Below are 19,381 nucleotides of genomic sequence, written 5' to 3' on the forward strand. Positions count from 1 at the left end.
AGGACTGTGTTGAGGAGGAGGGGGGGTAGAGGACTGTGTTGAGGAGGGGGGGGTAGAGGACTGTGTTGGGGGGGGGGTGGTAGAGGACTGTGTTGGGGAGGGGGGGGTAGAGGACTGTGTTGAGGAGGGGGGGGTAGAGGACTGTGTTGGGGAGGAGGGGGGGTAGAGGACTGTGTTGAGGAGGAGGGGGGTAGAGGACTGTGTTGGGGAGGAGGGGGGGGTAGAGGACTGTGTTGAGGAGGAGGGGGGTAGAGGACTGTGTTGAGGAGGAGGGGGGGTAGAGGACTGTGTTGAGGAGGGGGGGGGTAGAGGACTGTGTTGGGGAGGGGGGGGGTAGAGGACTGTGTTGAGGAGGGGGGGGGTAGAGGACTGTGTTGAGGAGGGGGGGGGTAGAGGACTGTGTTGGGGAGGGGGGGGGTAGAGGACTGTGTTGAGGAGGGGGGGGGTAGAGGACTGTGTTGAGGAGGGGGGGGTAGAGGACTGTGTTGAGGAGGGGGGGGTAGAGGACTGTGTTGGGGAGGGGGGGGGTAGAGGACTGTGTTGAGGAGGGGGGGGTAGAGGACTGTGTTGGGGAGGGGGGGGGTAGAGGACTGTGTTGGGGAGGGGGGGGGGTAGAGGACTGTGTTGAGGAGGGGGGGGTAGAGGACTGTGTTGGGGAGGAGGGGGGGGTAGAGGACTGTGTTGGGGAGGAGGGGGGGGTAGAGGACTGTGTTGAGGAGGGGGGGGGTAGAGGACTGTGTTGAGGAGGGGGGGGGTAGAGGACTGTGTTGAGGAGGGGGGGGGTAGAGGACTGTGTTGGGGAGGGGGGGGGTAGAGGACTGTGTTGGGGAGGAGGGGGGGTAGAGGACTGTGTTGAGGAGGGGGGGGGTAGAGGACTGTGTTGAGGAGGAGGGGGTAGAGGACTGTGTTGGGGAGGAGGGGGGTAGAGGACTGTGTTGGGGAGGAGGGGGGGTAGAGGACTGTGTTGGGGAGGGGGGGGTAGAGGACTGTGTTGGGGAGGAGGGGGGGTAGAGGGCTGTGTTGGGGAGGAGGGGGGGTAGAGGACTGTGTTGGGGAGGGGGGGGGTAGAGGACTGTGTTGGGGAGGGGGGGGGGTAGAGGACTGTGTTGGGGAGGAGGGGGGGGTAGAGGGCTGTGTTGGGGAGGAGGGGGGGTAGAGGACTGTGTTGGGGAGGGGGGGGGTAGAGGACTGTGTTGAGGAGGGGGGGGGTAGAGGACTGTGTTGAGGAGGAGGGGGGGTAGAGGACTGTGTTGGGGAGGGGGGGGGGTAGAGGACTGTGTTGGGGAGGGGGGGGTAGAGGACTGTGTTGGGGAGGGGGGGTAGAGGACTGTGTTGGGGAGGAGGGGGGGGGTAGAGGACTGTGTTGAGGAGGGGGGGGTAGAGGACTGTGTTGGGGAGGGGGGGGTAGAGGACTGTGTTGAGGAGGGGGGGGGGTAGAGGACTGTGTTGGGGAGGGGGGGGGTAGAGGACTGTGTTGAGGAGGGGGGGTAGAGGACTGTGTTGAGGAGGGGGGTAGAGGACTGTGTTGGGGAGGGGGGGGTAGAGGACTGTGTTGGGGAGGGGGGGGGTAGAGGACTGTGTTGGGGAGGGGGGGGTAGAGGACTGTGTTGGGGAGGGGGGGGGTAGAGGACTGTGTTGAGGAGGGGGGGGTAGAGGACTGTGTTGGGGAGGAGGGGGGGTAGAGGACTGTGTTGAGGAGGAGGGGGGGTAGAGGACTGTGTTGGGGAGGGGGGGGGTAGAGGACTGTGTTGAGGAGGAGGGGGGGTAGAGGACTGTGTTGGGGAGGAGGGGGTAGAGGACTGTGTTGAGGAGGGGGGGGGTAGAGGACTGTGTTGGGGAGGAGGGGGGTAGAGGACTGTGTTGAGGAGGAGGGGGGGGTAGAGGACTGTGTTGGGGAGGGGGGGGTAGAGGACTGTGTTGGGGAGGAGGGGGGGTAGAGGACTGTGTTGGGGAGGAGGGGGGGTAGAGGACTGTGTTGGGGAGGGGGGGGTAGAGGACTGTGTTGAGGAGGGGGGGGGTAGAGGACTGTGTTGGGGAGGAGGGGGGGGTAGAGGACTGTGTTGGGGAGGAGGGGGGTAGAGGACTGTGTTGAGGAGGGGGGGGGGTAGAGGACTGTGTTGGGGAGGGGGGGGTAGAGGACTGTGTTGGGGAGGAGGGGGGTAGAGGGCTGTGTTGAGGAGGGGGGGGGGTAGAGGACTGTGTTGAGGAGGGGGGGTAGAGGACTGTGTTGGGGAGGAGGGGGGGTAGAGGACTGTGTTGAGGGGGGGGGGGGTAGAGGACTGTGTTGGGGAGGAGGGGGGGGTAGAGGACTGTGTTGGGGAGGAGGGGGGGTAGAGGACTGTGTTGAGGGGGGGGGGGGTAGAGGACTGTGTTGGGGAGGAGGGGGGGGTAGAGGACTGTGTTGAGGAGGAGGGGGGGTAGAGGACTGTGTTGGGGAGGAGGGGGGGGTAGAGGACTGTGTTGAGGAGGAGGGGGGGGGTAGAGGACTGTGTTGAGGAGGAGGGGGGGTAGAGGACTGTGTTGGGGAGGAGGGGGGGGTAGAGGACTGTGTTGGGGAGGGGGGGGGTAGAGGACTGTGTTGGGGAGGGGGGGGGTAGAGGACTGTGTTGGGGAGGAGGGGGGGGTAGAGGACTGTGTTGAGGAGGGGGGGTAGAGGACTGTGTTGGGGAGGAGGGGGGGGTAGAGGACTGTGTTGAGGAGGGGGGGGGTAGAGGGCTGTGTTGGGGAGGAGGGGGGTAGAGGACTGTGTTGGGGAGGGGGGGTAGAGGACTGTGTTGAGGAGGGGGGGTAGAGGACTGTGTTGGGGAGGGGGGGTAGAGGACTGTGTTAGGGAGGGGGGGTAGAGGACTGTGTTGGGGAGGAGGGGGTAGAGGACTGTGTTAGGGAGGGGGGGTAGAGGACTGTGTTGAGGAGGGGGGGGGGTAGAGGACTGTGTTGAGGAGGAGGGGGGGTAGAGGACTGTGTTGGGGAGGGGGGGGGTAGAGGACTGTGTTGGGGAGGGGGGGGGTAGAGGACTGTGTTGGGGAGGAGGGGGGGGTAGAGGACTGTGTTGGGGAGGGGGGGGTAGAGGACTGTGTTGGGGAGGGGGGGGTAGAGGACTGTGTTGGGGAGGAGGGGGTAGAGGACTGTGTTGGGGAGGGGGGGGTAGAGGGCTGTGTTGGGGAGGGGGGGGTAGAGGACTGTGTTGGGGAGGGGGGGGTAGAGGACTGTGTTGGGGAGGGGGGGGTAGAGGACTGTGTTGGGGAGGGGGGGTAGAGGGCTGTGTTGGGGAGGAGGGGGGGTAGAGGACTGTGTTGAGGAGGGGGGGGGTAGAGGGCTGTGTTGGGGAGGGGGGGGGTAGAGGGCTGTGTTGGGGAGGGGGGGGGGTAGAGGACTGTGTTGAGGAGGAGGGGGGGTAGAGGACTGTGTTGGGGAGGGGGGGGGTAGAGGACTGTGTTGGGGAGGAGGGGGGGTAGAGGACTGTGTTGGGGAGGGGGGGGGTAGAGGACTGTGTTGGGGAGGAGGGGGGGGGGTAGAGGACTGTGTTGGGGAGGAGGGGGGGTAGAGGACTGTGTTGGGGAGGGGGGGGGTAGAGGACTGTGTTGGGGAGGAGGGGGGGGGGTAGAGGACTGTGTTGAGGAGGGGGGGGGTAGAGGACTGTGTTGAGGAGGGGGGGTAGAGGACTGTGTTGAGGAGGGGGGGGTAGAGGACTGTGTTGGGGAGGGGGGGGTAGAGGACTGTGTTGGGGAGGGGGGGGTAGAGGACTGTGTTGGGGAGGGGGGGGGGTAGAGGACTGTGTTGAGGAGGGGGGGGGTAGAGGACTGTGTTGAGGAGGGGGGGGTAGAGGACTGTGTTGAGGAGGGGGGGGGTAGAGGACTGTGTTGGGGAGGAGGGGGGGTAGAGGACTGTGTTGGGGAGGAGGGGGGGGTAGAGGACTGTGTTGAGGAGGGGGTAGAGGACTGTGTTGGGGAGGGGGGGGGTAGAGGACTGTGTTGAGGAGGGGGGGGGTAGAGGACTGTGTTGAGGAGGGGGGGGTAGAGGACTGTGTTGGGGAGGAGGGGGGGTAGAGGACTGTGTTGGGGAGGAGGGGGGGGGTAGAGGACTGTGTTGGGGAGGAGGGGGGTAGAGGACTGTGTTGGGGAGGAGGGGGGGGTAGAGGACTGTGTTGGGGAGGGGGGGGGTAGAGGACTGTGTTGGGGAGGGGGGGGTAGAGGACTGTGTTGAGGAGGGGGGGTAGAGGACTGTGTTGGGGAGGAGGGGTAGAGGACTGTGTTGAGGAGGGGGGGGGTAGAGGACTGTGTTGGGGAGGGGGGGGTAGAGGGCTGTGTTGGGGAGGAGGGGGGGTAGAGGACTGTGTTGAGGAGGGGGGGGTAGAGGACTGTGTTGGGGAGGGGGGGGGTAGAGGACTGTGTTGGGGAGGAGGGGGGTAGAGGACTGTGTTGGGGAGGGGGGGGGTAGAGGACTGTGTTGGGGAGGGGGGGGGTAGAGGACTGTGTTGGGGAGGGGGGGGGGGTAGAGGACTGTGTTGGGGAGGGGGGGGGGTAGAGGACTGTGTTGAGGAGGGGGGGGTAGAGGACTGTGTTGGGGAGGGGGGGGGTAGAGGACTGTGTTGAGGAGGGGGGGTAGAGGACTGTGTTGAGGAGGGGGGGGTAGAGGACTGTGTTGAGGAGGGGGGGGGTAGAGGACTGTGTTGAGGAGGGGGGGGTAGAGGACTGTGTTGGGGAGGGGGGGGTAGAGGACTGTGTTGGGGAGGGGGGGGGGTAGAGGACTGTGTTGGGGAGGAGGGGGGGTAGAGGACTGTGTTGGGGAGGAGGGGGGGTAGAGGACTGTGTTGGGGAGGAGGGGGGGTAGAGGGCTGTGTTGAGGAGGGGGGGTAGAGGGGTAGAGTGGAGGGCTGGGGGGTAGAGGGGAGAGGGAGGGGTAGAGGACTGTGTTTGGGAAAGAGGGCTGTGTTAGGGAGGGGGGGTAGAGGGGATTGGTAGAGAGAGGGGTAGGGGGCTGTGTTGGCGTGGGGGGGGGTAGAAGGGGAGTGGTAGAGGTAGGGGAGGGGAGGGGTAGAAGGCCACTCGGCCTAATTCGTCAGATTAGAACCAGCAGTGCATCGACCAGAAGGTTCCAGAGGGTCCTCAGACTGCATGAAGACAATCTAAACACGCACTGATTGGAAACAGGACCGAGCATCAGGCTTTCATTAGCCACAGACAGGGGACCCCCCCCCCCCCCAGCCCAGCCCCACACTGGAGAGAGCGTGCCCGCGTCAATACTGCAGATGTCAATCACACACACACGTGCACACACACACACGCATGGCCATGCAGCAGTGATTATCATTCCACAGCCGAGAGAGGACATGATGGTGAGGCTCCGTTGAACAGAACAGTCAACAATATGGGGGCGGCTGTGGCTCAGGAGGTAGAGGCTGTGGCTCAGGAGGTAGAGGCTGGTGGAGGTAGAGGCTGTGTCTCAGGAGGTAGAGACTGGTGCAGGTAGAGGCTGTGTCTCAGGAGGTAGAGACTGGTGCAGGTAGAGGCTGTGTCTCAGGAGGTAGAGACTGGTGCAGGTAGAGGCTGTGGCTCAGGAGGTAGAGGCTGGTGGAGGTAGAGGCTGTGGCACAGGAGGTAGAGGCTGTGTCTCAGGAGGTAGAGGCTGGTGGAGGTAGAGGCTGTGGCTCAGGAGGTAGAGGCTGTGGCTCAGGAGGTAGAGCCGGCGTCTAATGATCGCAAGGTTGGTAGATCGGCGGTTCGAGCCCCGGCTGGCCACATGTCAAAGTGTCCTTGGGCAAGACACTGAACCCCAAATTGCTCCCAGTGAGAGGGCCGGCGACTTGCATGGTAGCTTGACACCATTGGTGTGTGAATGTGTGTGTGAATGGGTGAATGAGAGGTCGTTGTAAAGCGCTTTGGAATAAGGCTCTATAGTAAAAGTCAGTCTATATAAGTGCAGTACATTTACCATTTAACAGTCAAGTCACACAAATCAAAATGTTTCCCTTTTTATTTACAATCAAACTTTTTTTTTTTTTACATTTTCCAATGAATTCATCATATCAGATATGTTTTACTATAAGGACAATATGAGCAGCAGATATATATTTTTAAAGATTGATACAGTACCTGAGGCTTGGGTCAGTGTACAAGTTCAATCAAATACGTAATGGGGCAGCATTCAACGAAAACAAACAGTGACATACTACTGTGTGATTGTCACAGACCAGGGTGTATTCCATCATCACGAGACTTGTGTGGAAATCTCATCTCACGAGACTTGTGTGGAAAAATAAGCCTGGATTGTCCTTTAGCGATGTTGATGGAATATCCCCCAGGTTGGCATACAGGAATGTACAGTTAAAATGGCCCCTGGTTGAGGTCAAATGTTGGTTCAAACTTTCCAGCATGTTCTGCACTAATAGGAGCTTCCAGAATCATCTCATTTTCATTCATTTTCATTTTGCCATTTAGCAGACGCTTTTATCCAAAGCGACTTACAATTACGAATTACAGGGACATTCCCCCTGGAGTAACTGAGGGCTAAGTGCCTTACCCAAGGGCACACTAGTAGTGGTGTGGCTTCAGGCGGGATTTGAACTCACAACCTTCCGATCCCAAGTCCAACTCACTATCCACTAGAGTAGACCACCACTACCCTATCTCCTTCATCAGAGATGAACTTAAGACCGGTTAAAAACAAACAAACAATAAACAGAAGAGGAGGAGAAGACAACTTCTCTGACCGTCATACAAATATATATTTTTTCATATTCGAGGTGTTTTAGAGTGACTTTAAACCCACTGTCTGTATTTAAAAGGAAGGCAGCTGAGGATGGTGTCCAGCCCTGGGGCACAACACTGTGTACTGGTCCAACACACTGTGTACTGGTCCGCTGTCCTGTCAGAGTCCAGCTGTAGTGATGCACTGGACTGGTGTTGAGGTCTGGTGTTGAGGTCATTCTGTCCTGTCCTGTCCAACACATATTTCATTGGCATAGTTAGTTCCCTTTAGGTTTCCCTTTAGTGGTGGTTTGGTCTGGGCTTCTTCATTCGAGAGAGAGAGAGAGAGAGAGAGAGAGAAAGAGAGAGAGAGAGAGAGAGAGAGAGAGAGAGAGAGAGGAGAGAGAGAGAGAAAGACAGAGAGACTGAGAAACAGAGAGAGGGGGGGGAGAGACACAGAGAGAGACACAGAGAAAATGAGAGAGAGAGAGACACAGAGACAAAGAGAGAGAGAGGGGGGGGGAAGAGAGAGAGACAGAGACAGAGAGAGAGACACACAGAGACAGAGAAAGAGACACAGAGACAGAGAGAGAATGAGAGAGAGAGAGAGAGAACAGTCATTCTTTCTTGTGGTCACATCTCATCTGTCCTGTTGTGTTGTCCAACACGTATTTCTTTGGCATAGTCAGTTCCCTTTAGGTGTCTCTTCAGGTTCCCTGGTGTGGTTGGTTGGTCTCTAGGTTTCTATGGTAACGTGGTTGGTTGGTCTGGGCTTCTTCAGGGGTTTTGTGCCCAGGTGACGACGATCACACACAGACTGAGGAGACCCACAAACAGCCCGAACACCAGCAGAGCTACGGCCTAGCGGGAGGGGGGGGGGGGGGGGGAAGAGGGAGAGGGGCAGGGAGGGAGAGGGGCATCATCAGTACAAAAGAAGAGATTTGGTGAGGCTGCATTCTCATTTTATGCACCCAAATTGTGGAATGCACTGCCAGTTTACATTAGGGATGCATCCTCAGCAAATATGTTCAAGTCAAGACTAAAAACCCATCTTTTTAATATTGTTTGCAGGAAAAGCGCTATACAAATAAAAAGTTATTATTATTATTATTATTATTATTATTATCATCATGTTAATACAAGATCCAACCAGGTGTAAAATGATATGTGACAGCAGCTGGTGAAAGCGGGAACAGGCTGGCAACCGACCAAATGTTCAGACTTTTATTCAAATACTGCAATGGGGATTACTCACCGAATCCAGTCAATGAATTCCAATGTCAATCAATGTTTTTGGCTCGACTAGCGACTGTGTCATTGACTTTCAATAAAAACATTTTTTAAAATGTATTAACATTTTTCAAAATAAAAGTCTGAAAAACATTTTGATTGGTTGCCAACTTGTTCCCGCTTTCACCAGCTGCTGTCTCATATCCTATTGATCGTCACACAAGATTATTGATATTATTATTATATTATGATCGTCGCACGAGAGATGTTTGGAGAATTGTGTCCTTACCCCCACAGACTCCAGAGACTTGACTGGCTGGTCACTGAGCCGCAGGTGGAAGATAGCGGGGTACACAAACAACAGGCAGGTGGACGTGGTGGACCCTGGACCAATAGAAACAGGACGTGAACGTATGTAACCAATCCGGATACACCAGGACTGACTTCAGATGTCATGACGTAAAATTAACCAACCATCGTACTAAACACCCATTTAACTAATAACCTAATAATAATAATAATAATAACTTTAATTGTATAGCACTTTTCCTGCAAACGCTGCAGCTCAAAGTGCTTTAATTTAATATAATATATGTATATTTAATATACAGTATGCCACCCCAAATGAAAATACACTGAAGGCCAGTTTCACAGACTAGGCTAGTCCTGGACTAAATCACACTTTCAATGGAAAATCTCCAGTGAAGAATGTTTTTTTAAGTCTAGGATTTTAAGTCAGGCTTAAGAGCCTTCTGTCTGTGAAAGCATGAAGCATGGACACGTACCAACGACCCCGAACACGTTCTTGATGTCGGGGACCAGGATGGCCAGCAGCAGAACCAGGCCCAGCAGCAGGAAGGTGGAGAGGACGTGGGCCGCCCAGGAGAACCGCCGCCCGCCCCAGAGCAGCATCATCACCGCCTTACGGGCCTGGAGCAGAACCACAACCAGAGGACAAACACACTCACTTCAACCAACTGGACAGAACCAGAGCTTAAACACACTCACTTCAACTAATAATAGGTCAGAATCAGAATTTTATTACCTTATTATTATCTTACTATAGTACACAAGAGTAACATTCTTTGGCTTTGGTTCCTCAACATTGAAGTTGCAGCATTCAGATACAGAAAAACACAATAACAATAAGTAACGTAAGTCAGTCAAATAAGTAACCCTTCATTGTTCAAGTATGTGGGGTTATTCTCTACCAACACCAACACCACTACTACTACTAGGCTTCTACTCACGGGGAAGTGGATGAGGGGAGGGAGGAGTGTACTCACAGGGAAGTGGATGAGGGGAGGGAGGACTGTACTCACAGGGAAGTGTATGAGGGCAGTGTACTCACAGGGAAGTGTATGAGGGCTGTGTACTCAGGGGAGTGTACTCACAGGGAAGTGTATGAGGGCAGTGTACTCAGGGGAGTGTACTCACGGGGAAGTGTATGAGCGGTACAGTCAGCAGGACAGCCAGCAGGATGGCCAGACGTACGGACATCACCAGGACGTCACGAGGCATGTAGGAGTCATACCCCTGCAGCAGCTCTGAGTCCACGTGCCCTAGAGACACACAGACACACACAGAGACATGTAGGAGTCATACCCCGGGAGCAGCTCTGAGTCCACGTGGCCTAGAGAGACATTTACATTTAGCAGACGCCTTATTCCAAAGCGACTTGCAATCGATACATTTGACTAAGCCATCATCAATCCACCATTCATAGCAGGAAGAGTAATCTAGCTCAGGCCAGGGGCCATTGTCAGTCTCCATGATAGAAGAAGACGGTGAGGCTCAGTTAAACAGCGTCACGACTTCAGAGGAGCTGGGGCCAATGACTGCAGCTCTCCCTCCCTCTCTCCCTCCCTCTCTCTCTCCGTCAGTGAGGTGTGTCCCTCCCCTCTTACCGTAGAAGGTGAGGTAGGCAAACAGGGCAGAGACCCGGTAGAGCTCTCGCTCTCACTCTCTCCTCTCCCCCCTACTGTAGAAGGTGAGGTAGACGAACAGCGCAGAGACCAGGTAGAGCTCTCCCTCCCTCCCTCCCTCCCCCCCTCCCTACCGTAGAAGGTCAGGTAGGCAAACAGGGCAGACACCAGGTACAGCAGGAAGCTCAGGCCGATGCTCACGTTGGTCACGTTCTGCATCCTCTTCTTACTGGGCCTAAAACACACCAGGAAACAGACCAAGCTTCAGCCCAATGGCATCTATTATATACAGTATATATTGTGCCTGCGGTTGTATACGTATTGGTTGTCTGGTACTGGTACTCTGCAATGATGACAATGAAGTTGAATCTAGTCTAATCTAGTGTCAGTGTTAGGAGTGTGGGGGGGGGGGGACTGACCTGTCCAGTTCACAGTAGATGTCAGGGTTAGTGGTGAGGGGGTGTGGGGGGGGTCAGGTACCTGTCTAGCTCACAGTAGATGGGTCAGGGTTAGGGGTGTGGGGGGTCAGGGTTAGGGGGGGGGTCAGGTCCCTGTCCAGTTCACAGTAGATGGGTCAGGGTTAGGGGGGGTCAGGGTTAGGTGTGTGTGTGTGGGGGGGTCAGGGTTAGGGGGGGGGGGGGGTACTGACCTGTCTAGTTCACAGTAGATGGGCAGCACGGCGGTGTGGCAGAGGAAGGAGAATGCCATGGTGGGGATGGCATAGGCACTCTGTAACACACACACAGACACACACAGACACACACAGACACACACAGACACACACAGACACAGACAGACGCAGACACACACAGACACACACAGACACACACAGACACACACACCAGCACGTTAGCGCTCACACTGTCACACAGGGGTGGGGTTGGTGTGTGTGTGTGTGTGTGTGTGTGTGTGTGTGTGTGGGTGTTTGTGGTAGTAGTTATCAACCAACAGAACTGCAGTGTGTTGATGTGAAGTTTCAGGGAAAAAAGGTTCTAGAACGATGGGGTCTTTCAGACAAAATATAGAAACACACATAAACGAACACAGCACATAAACAGAGCCCCCCCTACACATGTGACCACCAGCTGGGCGCCGGTCTCACAGACAAGGCTTAAGTCCAGGCCTGGTCTACATCACGCATTCAACGTCAAACCTCCACTGAAGATGATTTTTTTCAGTCGAGGATCGAGGCTTAAGAGCCTTGTCTGTGAAAGCAGCCCGTAGTCTTACAGTACACGGTCGAATCATGCGTGAATAAATCACCTCAGGATGTCAAGTTGTCAGTGACAAACACGCTAAGCGCTACAGGCTAGATTCATAGTCTCTCCACAACGACACGGTAAGACACACGTACATGCACCACACACCCAGCGTGTTTACTTGTTTTAACCAAGCACAGAGGTAATCTGCGCTGTGTGCTGGTAGGCAAACTGGTAGTAGTTGCTCTATGAGTAGAGGGCTGCAAGGGAATTTTCCTGGCTGCACAGTGTACAGGTTTTTTACCTTTGCCGGCATGCGTGTTCTGTCATCATGTGAAGCGCATTGAGTCACATCTTGTGAGAAATGCGCTATACAAATAAATCTTTATTTTATTTTATTTGATCGTCTAGTCGATACGTACCTTGCTGGAGATGACAAAGAGTTTGGGTGTGCATTCCGACTCGGTGGAATTTGAGAACTGAAAAAGAAAAAGAAAAAAGAAAAATAAATGAAAAAAATGAATGTGAATGCATTTTTTCCAGAGACTAGTTGTACAGAGTTGCAGAAACAAACTTGGCTCTTGGCTGTGGTCTGAAAGGAAAACAGCCGTCAGAATTAACCCGAGGCCTTGGCTCTGTGTAGCGGGAAGCCATAGTTCCTCCACTCGGATCCAACGAGGTCAAAGTTCACTTCCAGGCCCCTGGCGAGGTCACAGGAACTTCCCCCCCCCCTCCCCACCCCGGGGACCCGCACCAATCACAGCGGAGGGTTGTCCCGGCCCCGCCTCTGGTCCGTATCATCCGTAACAAACTCAGTTGTTCCACCTAAAGCCTAAAGATTCCCCAAACTGAATCTCCAGGATTTCTCACTTAACCCTACGTCCATGAACATGAACTGCCACCACATCCACTTCATCATAACACCCAGGACCTTAAGTGCAATATGACTTTGGCTACCAATGTGCAATATTCTGCTGTGATGCTCTGCTGTTCTTAAATGCAGCTTTTTATACTTCCTTTAACTTCCTTTTAATTGTGAAATACGGGTGTATGTATATGGTACATAAATGTTGTGGAGTGGAGTGTTTCGTATGCAGGTATCGTTTTTAGGTGATGCATAACACATTTCGGTGTCCTGTTTGTGCAATGACAATAAAGCTTTCTGATTCTGTTTCTGAACGAACCACAGTTGTCATGGTGAAGCTTAAATGTTACCACCCCCTCTGTATGTTTGGGATGTGGTGGTTAGTTACCTGGTTGAGGCTTGGTTGGTGCAGGGTGGTGTTGTGTGGTTACTTACCTGGTTGAGGCTTGGGTGGTGCAGGGTGGTGTTGTGAGGGAGGGGGCAGGGGATCGACCACTTCTTGACCACAACCTGGTGGAGTGAGGCAGAAGGTCAGAAGGTCAGGTGCTGTAGATTGTGGGGGGGGGAGGAGGGGGGGAGACAGAAAACGTCCTGGACTCACCACAACTGTGAAGAACAGCATGAAGAGGAACGCAATGCTGCTGGTGTAACCAAGGAAACCTGGAGGGGGGAGAGAGAAGGGTGAGGGAGGGGGGAGAAGACAAGTCCTCATCCAGATTCCAGACTCAGGGATGTGTGTGTGTGTGTGTGTGTGTGTGTGTGACCACACTAATCTTCTCCACTCACCAATCTTGGGCAGCAGGGCCAGGGGCAGAACCACACACACCGTCACTAGAACCAACAACGTCCTGCCGTCCTCATACCAGGACACGCTGGGGGGGGGGGGGGGGGGGGGGGGAGAGAGAGAGAGAGAGAGAGAGAGAGAGAGAGAGAGAGGGGAGGGGGAGAGAGAGAGAGGGAAAGAGAGAGAGAGACAGAGAGAGGGAGAGAAAGTTTATTGGTTGTCATCGCCGTATACTGACACGCATTTGACATCCATGAAAACCACCATATCCCTGCCCCCTCCCACCCCTAACCCCCAACCCCCCCCCCCCCCGTTCTTGCCACAATGAGAACAGTGGAGATGAACCCCTCACACACACACACACACACACACACACACACACCCCAGGACACCCCTCTCCTCCTCCCAAGAAAATGAACTAACCATGGAAATTTGTCTCCATTTCATGTTCAAATACAGCAAGACGCGTCCTCATGTGGTCCAAATTAAAGGCTTTAGCTTTTCACAAACCATAACAATTATGATGCTCACATGCAAACGTTTCTGTCACTCAGTCACACAGAATTCACTCAGTTTTTTTGTGTTTCTACAGGCGAATAATATTTTCCTTTGCTGAGGAAGAGCCTGGGCGGTTGAGTAAGGAGGGGAGGGGGGGGGAGACAGGGTGACACATGTGGAAGGCATGCTGGCTCCGCTGGGGTCAAGGCGGGGCGGGGGTGGGGTGAGGGGGTGAGGGGGTGTAGGGGGGGGGGGGGGTCAGGGACAGTGGGACTGCAGGGCTGTTTATGGGGCTCTTATGTGCGGCAGCTGCACCTGCTCCGACCACGTCAACACCTAATGACCCTGGGGGGGGCACTCACAGCTCCCGGGGTTACTGTGGTGGCTAGCTAGCTAGTAGGACAGCTAGCCCTTTCCCTCTGTCTGTCTGTCTGCTACACAGAGACCAGCTCTCTAATCGGACACCGCTCTCTGTCTGTCTGAGAGCGACTGCTTTGACCCAAACTAACCTGACCCTGACGCTCACCTCAGCTCCCACAGAACCCTCAGCTCCCACAGAACCCGACCTTTAGCCTGGGCCGCAAGCCTAGCCAACGCCAGAGTCCCTGAGACCCAAACACAGCCCTGTTCTACCTCTCTCTTCTTCCTGTTCTCTCTCTCTCTTCTTCCTGTTCTACCTCTCTACCCCTCTCTTTCCTGTTTCGACTTCTCTCTCCCCTGTTCTCCCTCTCTCTTCCCTGTTTCTCTCTCTCTCTCTTCCCTGTTCTCCCTCTCTCTTCCCTGTTCTACCTCTCTACCCCTCTCTTTCCTGTTTCGACTTCTCTCTCCCCTGTTCTCCCTCTCTCTCATGTTCTTCCTCTCTTCCCTGTTCTCCCTCTCTCTTTCCTGTTTCTACCTCTCTTTCCTTTCCTCTGGTCCCGCTCCTGGCCATGTTGCTGACTGAGGGGAAGAGAGGGATAAGACCTCCACTACTCTATCCAGACCTCCACTCTTGTGTGAGCTTAAAGAGTGCTCAACGGAGGGGTGGGGCGGGGAGAGAGAGGATACTTGGAATACCCGTGAAATGTGGCACATTACATGGTGTAATAAGCTGCAGGATGGGGACTCTCTGACTCATTGGCAGGGCTAGTCAAAACCTCAATCTCCCCCAAGTGTTGGAGATTACCTCCTAATCTGGCCGGGGCGGGACAAACCCATCCCAGCTGTCCGTGACCTTGGCTCCGTGTGTCATTGGCCCTTAACAAGGGGGGGGGTTTACTGATAACACAGAACGGTACTGTACGTCTGTGTGTAAACTCACACAAGACAAGAAGGCCTTCCACAGGAAGAAAAAAACGACCACAACTGCACAATGTTGTCTTCACACTGGCGTATATTGAGATAAATGAGTGCGGTGGGAGGGGGGGGGGGTGGGGAGGTGAATGCTTTTTTAATAGAAATCAACTAAATAATTTATGGGTTTAATGGGGTTGAATGTGAAGTCTGTTAACATCCCGCAGCCCTCTCATTAACGACACTGTTTGGGTTCCTGGAGCACGCGGCCGTAATTAGAATGGCAAATCCGATATCCCGTTGTATCGCTCTCCGATTCTGGGGGGAACATGTGCGAGAGATTTGGGGGGGTGGGAGGGGCGGGGGTGAGGGAGGGAGAGCCCTAATACAAAGCAGCTGTGTGTGTGTGGGGGGGGGGGCGGGAAGACTCCCATGTTGACAGATTGGGCCGAGAGAAACCGAAGCAGCACGGCTCTCGTTGTTGAAGCCAGAGTGTCTGATAATAAAGTGATAGAAGTTACATTCTTGGACCTTGGACTTTCTCTTTCTCTCTCTCTCTCTCTCTGGCTGTTCTGGGGAGGTGGGGAAGGGAGGAGGGGGGGGGATGTAGCCAGGTCTGAGTGGTGGAGGGATACTGGGGGTGTCTGGGTGGGTGGAGGGATACGGGGTGACAAGGCCTGATGAATGGTGTCTCTCATACGTACATTTCCTCCACGGCTGCTCTATGTTACCCAACACCAGACGAGGCTCAGCCCCCCTGGTAGACATGTAGCCCCCCCCAGCCCCCCTGGTAGACATGCATTAGCGTAGGCTGTGGTTTTGTGAAATATTTTTCCCACTATATAATTCATAGGATATTTTGTTGTTGTTCTTACTAGGTCAGTCTGGCGATACTAGCTAGCCAGCCTTGTGGTTCAGAATTCTTTCTTCTTATGCGAGGTTATTTGATCCAAATCTGATTATGCAGCCCCTTCCCTCCATCTACGACAAGGTTTATGACTTCTAACATGGGGACAGAAATAATTATCGTGGTGCAAATCCACTATGAGGAGGAAATTAGGCGGCTAAACCCCCAAAAAAGGATTGGCTTCATAACTAGGCTTTGATATCTTTTGGCGGGAATAAAACGTCTCCTGGTTTGAAGTGTAAGCAGCGGGAAGAGTATCAATTACCCAGGATCCTCTGGGCTCAGGAAGCTGGTGATGGCGGCAGGAAGCTCTGACTTCAGGATGAACATGTATGAGGACATGGCTGAGGAGGAGAGAGAGAGGGGCGTTAGAGAAGGCTGACACAAAGAGACGTGAGCCCCCCACCTACACACACACACACACACACGTAAAACACACTCAACAATATGCTGTTACAACCAAAAACACAGAGTTGGGGGGCACGTTATGGCGATACTTCACTCAGCATGCCTGCACCACCCAACACACACACACACACACACACACACACACACACACACACACACACACTCACACACACTCACACACACATACACACAGCTAGCTTAGTTGTTTTGTTGTGCTATCCTTGATAGTTTTAGACCTGAAATGATGTGATGTGATGTGTGCTTCAGATGCATTGTTATTTTTGTATTTTAAAACTGTCTAATAAAATCAATCAATCAATACACACGTACACACACACACACACACACACACACACACACACGCACACGCAGACTACGAGTTCCCATCCCTCCCTCACGCTAAGCTGAGCTAGGTGTGGCAGCAAGCCCCGGGGATCCCCGGCTAAGCCCTGCGCTGTGCTGAGGTACCAGAAGACCCGCTGCAGATGTTCTGAAGCCCCCCCAATCCCCCCCAAGCCCTCCCACTCAGGACAGGGAGGGGCTGAGCCCCACTGAGCCCCCCCAGCCCTGGCCAGGACAGGGAGGGGCAGAGGAATGCTAACAGTAATGATCCCTGACGCTAATCCAGGTATTTCTCCTCCTCCGGCTTCCTGTCAAACAGGAAATCACATGAGTCTCCTCCTGCGGCCCCTTCACTCCCACCCAGACTCTCTCCTCCAGCCAGCCAATCAGAAGAGAGGGGGCTTTAGGTCACTTCCTGTATGTATGAGTCAGTCAGACTGGTGGCCCCAACAATATCAGAGAGAGAGAGAGAGAGAGAGTGAGAGAGAGAGGAGGAGGGGATGGTGTTAGTAAAGGGAGGTAGTGTTAGGGGATTGGGGTTTGGAGAGGGAGGGGGGAGGGAGAGAGGGAGGGATGGAGGGGGGGGGGGGGTCAGGGTGTATCTGGGTCCAGACTGCCCTGGGGCTGCTCTTCCTCCCCCCCCTCCCTCCCCCCTCCCTCCTTCAAAGTAACCTGGACCTTTAATCTCTTATATCCAGTAACTGTTTTCACTAGAAAATTCTTCCAATAACCCTCCTTTAGCCCACACACACACACACACACACACACACGGACACCCACAAGGCCGCTATCACACAGACACACAGGGAAACACACAAAGACCCTGGAAACTTGGGAGAGGTGGCGGACAAAAATAAAATAAAAAATAAAAAATAAATAAAAGTATGTTCGTTGAAATAAGTTGTGATCCTCTCATTGTGAGCCACCACTACGGTTGTCTTTGACCTTGATGAAACAGTACACAGCTTCTTTTTTTGTTTAGTTTTTTTCTGAGTGGGGCAGTCCCACTCATATTGTTCATTGTATTGGACAGACAGTGAAGACAGACAGGAAAGTAAGGAGAAGAAGGGAGAGAGGGCATGTCAGCAGGGCATGGGCCGGATTAGAACCCATGCCGACATGGGCATATGTGTGGACTGTAGACCACGGTGCTAGACCACTGGACCACCCCAGGCCATGGTACCAGACCACTGGACCACCGCAGGCCATGGTACCAGACCACTGGACCACCCCAGGCCATGGTGCTAGTCCACTGGACCACCCCAGGCCATGGTACCTGACCACTGGACCACCCCAGGCCACTACAGTACACAGCTTTGACCTTGATGAAGAGCAGACAGTTTTGGCTGCGTTATTAAGAGAACACAGTTTTGGCTGCTGTATTAAGAGCAGAGTTCCCGTGCAGGGGGGGGGGCAGACATAACAGCCAGAGGTATGGAGGCAGGAGTGTGACATTCCCCAGCTCAGCTGCCCCGCGCTACTGAAACTATATGACAACACCTAGAGAGGACTAGACTACACTCTCAGTGTCAAAGTCTTACTGTGTGTCGTCTATCTATCTATATGTCTGCACACCCCAGGAACCCCAGGCCCGGTTTAGACCATGCATATGATCCACACGTCACACACACACTGACATGGAGAGGTCACGTGATGGAGCATGATGGAGTTGTGTGTGTGTTTCATGCACGTTGGGGTTTACTTTAAGCAGCACACACAGTTTTGCCACAAACACCACAATGCATAGACACACTTCCAGGAGAAACATACTTACTTACTCTCTCTTACTTAATCTCTACATATTAAAGCCCTTGAGGAAAAGAAAATTGTTACATCTTAAATCAAGAGGAGTGGTTGTTCATTTCTTTGTAGGGGAGGGGTGGGGGTGTTTAACACAATCCACTGGATGTTCATTAAGTGTGAGAGAGGAGGCTGTGTGTGTGTGTGTGTGTGTGTGTGTGTGTGTGTGTGTGTGTGTGTGTGTGTGTATGTGTGTGTGTGTGAGAGAGGAGGGTGTGTGTGTGTGTGTGTGTGTGTGTGTGATAGAGGAGGGTGTGTGTGTGTGTGTGTGTGTGTGAGAGGGGGGGGGGGTGGTGAGAACCTGAGGCCATGTGGTAAGGTCAATTGGCCCCATCAGCCTTTGGCTGGGCAGATGAGTGTTTACTCAGAACGGGCTAATTACACCCTTATAGAGAGGCCTGGGGGGGGGGAGGGGGGCGGCATGGTGGAGGGGAGGCTGTCACACACACACACACACACACACACACACAAACACACACACACACACACACACACAGGCCACAGACCACTGCCCTAATCCACTCAGCCCGTCTAATGACTGTGGAGGAAGAATCACCTTAACTCTCATCTGGGTGAGAAGTACTGGATGGGGGGGGGGGGGGGGAGGGATGGAGGGATGGAGGGAGGGAGGGAGGGTTGGAGGGAAGGAGGGAGGGACGGAAAGGAGGGAGGGAGGGAGGAGAGGGCATTAGGATACCCATCACCAGGGGGTGGGGTCCACCATCAGTGATCAATTAGTGCAGCAGTCCTGTGCTGGGGGGTGGGGGGGCACACAGGAGAGAGAAGGCGCAGGGCCCTCTGGTCACCAGAGGGAGGCACTAGACCACACTGCAGTGACCTTAGGTCCAGAGAGCAGCAGAGAGGAAGTGGAATTATCCTGACAGAGACCAGCATTCTGATCTGGAGAGGCTGTGACACTGACATCCCAAACACAACACTTTATTTATGAGGACTACGGATGCAAATTAGCTCACAGCTAAATTCGACATATTTACTGGCACCATACTCTGTATAAGTGACTGTTCATTAATGTGCATTGTCCTGACTAAATAAAAAGATCTATCTACCGATCTATCTATCTATGTGTTCCAGCTTACAATGTTTAGAACAGTGGCTAAGCTAGGCTAGGCTAGGCTAGGCTAGGTCTGCGTCGTGGCTAAACCGACAGTGGAAAGCAGCCAAAAACGCACAAAGACACATTGGACAGAAGTGTTTTTCTGTGATGCTTACCGCCAATGTTCTGGATGAGAATAGTACTGGCCACCATGATCTACAGAGAATCAGAAGGGCTTTATTAATAGACGTACACTGTTCTCCAAACAATACAGAACATATTGTGAACATATTGGGGACGCCATTAAAACATTCTAAAATCAAAAATAGATGGAAAAAATAGAACACTGTTCTAGAGGTATATATGTGGGTTATATCAAATTACCGGTATATAACCCACATATATACCTCT

General features: G+C 53.8%; 1 protein-coding gene across 2 annotated transcripts in view; it reads right to left on the minus strand.

Moving 5' to 3' along the window:
- Nucleotides 1–7,135: 7,135 nt before the first annotated feature.
- The window catches only part of slc38a6 (solute carrier family 38 member 6), a 17,687-nt gene continuing 5,441 nt past the window's right edge, over nt 7,136–19,381 (minus strand). The window contains exons 5-16 of one of the 2 annotated variants that reach the window (XM_080550822.1): nt 19,147–19,186; nt 15,632–15,710; nt 12,692–12,777; nt 12,507–12,565; nt 12,341–12,415; nt 11,463–11,519; nt 10,491–10,570; nt 9,976–10,076; nt 9,354–9,478; nt 8,702–8,846; nt 8,206–8,300; nt 7,136–7,547 (exon numbers count right to left, since the gene is read on the minus strand). In XM_080550822.1, coding sequence (XP_080406948.1) covers nt 7,464–7,547; nt 8,206–8,300; nt 8,702–8,846; nt 9,354–9,478; nt 9,976–10,076; nt 10,491–10,570; nt 11,463–11,519; nt 12,341–12,415; nt 12,507–12,565; nt 12,692–12,777; nt 15,632–15,710; nt 19,147–19,186 — 1,026 coding nt within the window. In that variant the 3' untranslated portion in view covers nt 7,136–7,463. The remainder of the gene's footprint in view (nt 7,548–8,205; nt 8,301–8,701; nt 8,847–9,353; nt 9,479–9,975; nt 10,077–10,490; nt 10,571–11,462; nt 11,520–12,340; nt 12,416–12,506; nt 12,566–12,691; nt 12,778–15,631; nt 15,711–19,146; nt 19,187–19,381) is intronic. The other variant, XM_080550823.1, reaches the window with a different exon arrangement.

This window comes from Nansenia antarctica, assembly GCF_963989245.1.
Source record: "Nansenia antarctica genome assembly, contig: SCAFFOLD_332, whole genome shotgun sequence".
NCBI classification, from domain to species: Eukaryota; Metazoa; Chordata; class Actinopteri; order Argentiniformes; family Microstomatidae; genus Nansenia; species Nansenia antarctica.